Raw genomic sequence first — 1,037 nt, forward strand, 5'->3', positions numbered from 1 at the left:
ATTTATTACATTTTTATTATATTTTTATTTCCTTCTTTATTTCTTTAACATTGATTTAGGAATATATTCGAAACAACGTATTTCAGGCTATTAATTAATGTATAATCGTCTAAAGTCAAATTTCTTTCATATTGCACAAATTGTAAAATAGAACTAAAAATCGAGAGATATTTTTTTATAACAGACATCTCCAAGCAGTGGGACAAATTTGGATATGGTTCCTGAAGTTAGACACGAAGAAGACGAAAAGGACATAGTCGTTTTTTATGATCTGCGTGCTGAAATTATCAAAGATCCACTTGGCGGTGAAGTAAGAATTACGTTGTTGTACACGTTTGTTTCACTTAGGAAGAAATCAAAAGTGAACACGTTAATAGAGAAACAATGGCGACAGATGAAAGAAGTGTTTGTCAACGACATAGATTCAAATGTAAAGTTTGAGATCAGAAGTTTTATATTAGAATATTATTATAATTGGATAGTAAAGTCACGGGGTGGGGATAGTAATGCATTAAATGTATCTCTACGAGACAAGGTTTCATGGTTCTTGGAAGAACTGGATGAAGTTGTATCTAATCCGTCCATTATGAAAATGGACCAGTTAATGGATTTTAATAAACAACAATTGTTAAAACAATATTTATTAACAAAAATGGATATTATGGTTTTAAATATGAAAACGGTCACAACAATGCTTAAATCAATGCAACCAGAGAGTCCAAATACTGAACAGTTGTTTACAATTTTCGAACTTAATATTGCGCAAGCTGGTTATTATAAAATTTTGAGACAATTGTTACCAGGTGTTTTTGACATAGAAGACAAAATCATTACCGAGCATCTTGCCTTATTAGATCGTCTTTATAAAGCGGTGCAGAGGGAATATCGTGAAATATTAGCTGATGGAGCACAAGGAAATTTGGAAAAGTCAGTGCTAGATAAAAATTCTTATTATGATATGGTAATTGATTATTGGCAAAACGATTTGAAAAATTTTGAAAAATTTATTAAAGATATATTAAAGAAAACTAAAGGAT

General features: G+C 30.2%; 1 protein-coding gene across 1 annotated transcript in view; it reads left to right on the top strand.

Annotated features, from left to right (window-relative positions):
- Positions 1–1,037, top strand: part of LOC108577452 (ER degradation-enhancing alpha-mannosidase-like protein 3) — a 10,565-nt gene that overhangs the window by 8,365 nt on the left and 1,163 nt on the right. Inside the window, 1 exon segment of the mRNA XM_017940634.1 lies at positions 185–1,033. Within this exon segment, the coding sequence (XP_017796123.1) occupies positions 185–1,033 (849 nt within the window).

The sequence above is a fragment of the Habropoda laboriosa genome, unplaced genomic scaffold, assembly GCF_001263275.1.
Source record: "Habropoda laboriosa isolate 0110345459 unplaced genomic scaffold, ASM126327v1 scaffold32, whole genome shotgun sequence".
Lineage (NCBI taxonomy): Eukaryota > Metazoa > Arthropoda > Insecta > Hymenoptera > Apidae > Habropoda > Habropoda laboriosa.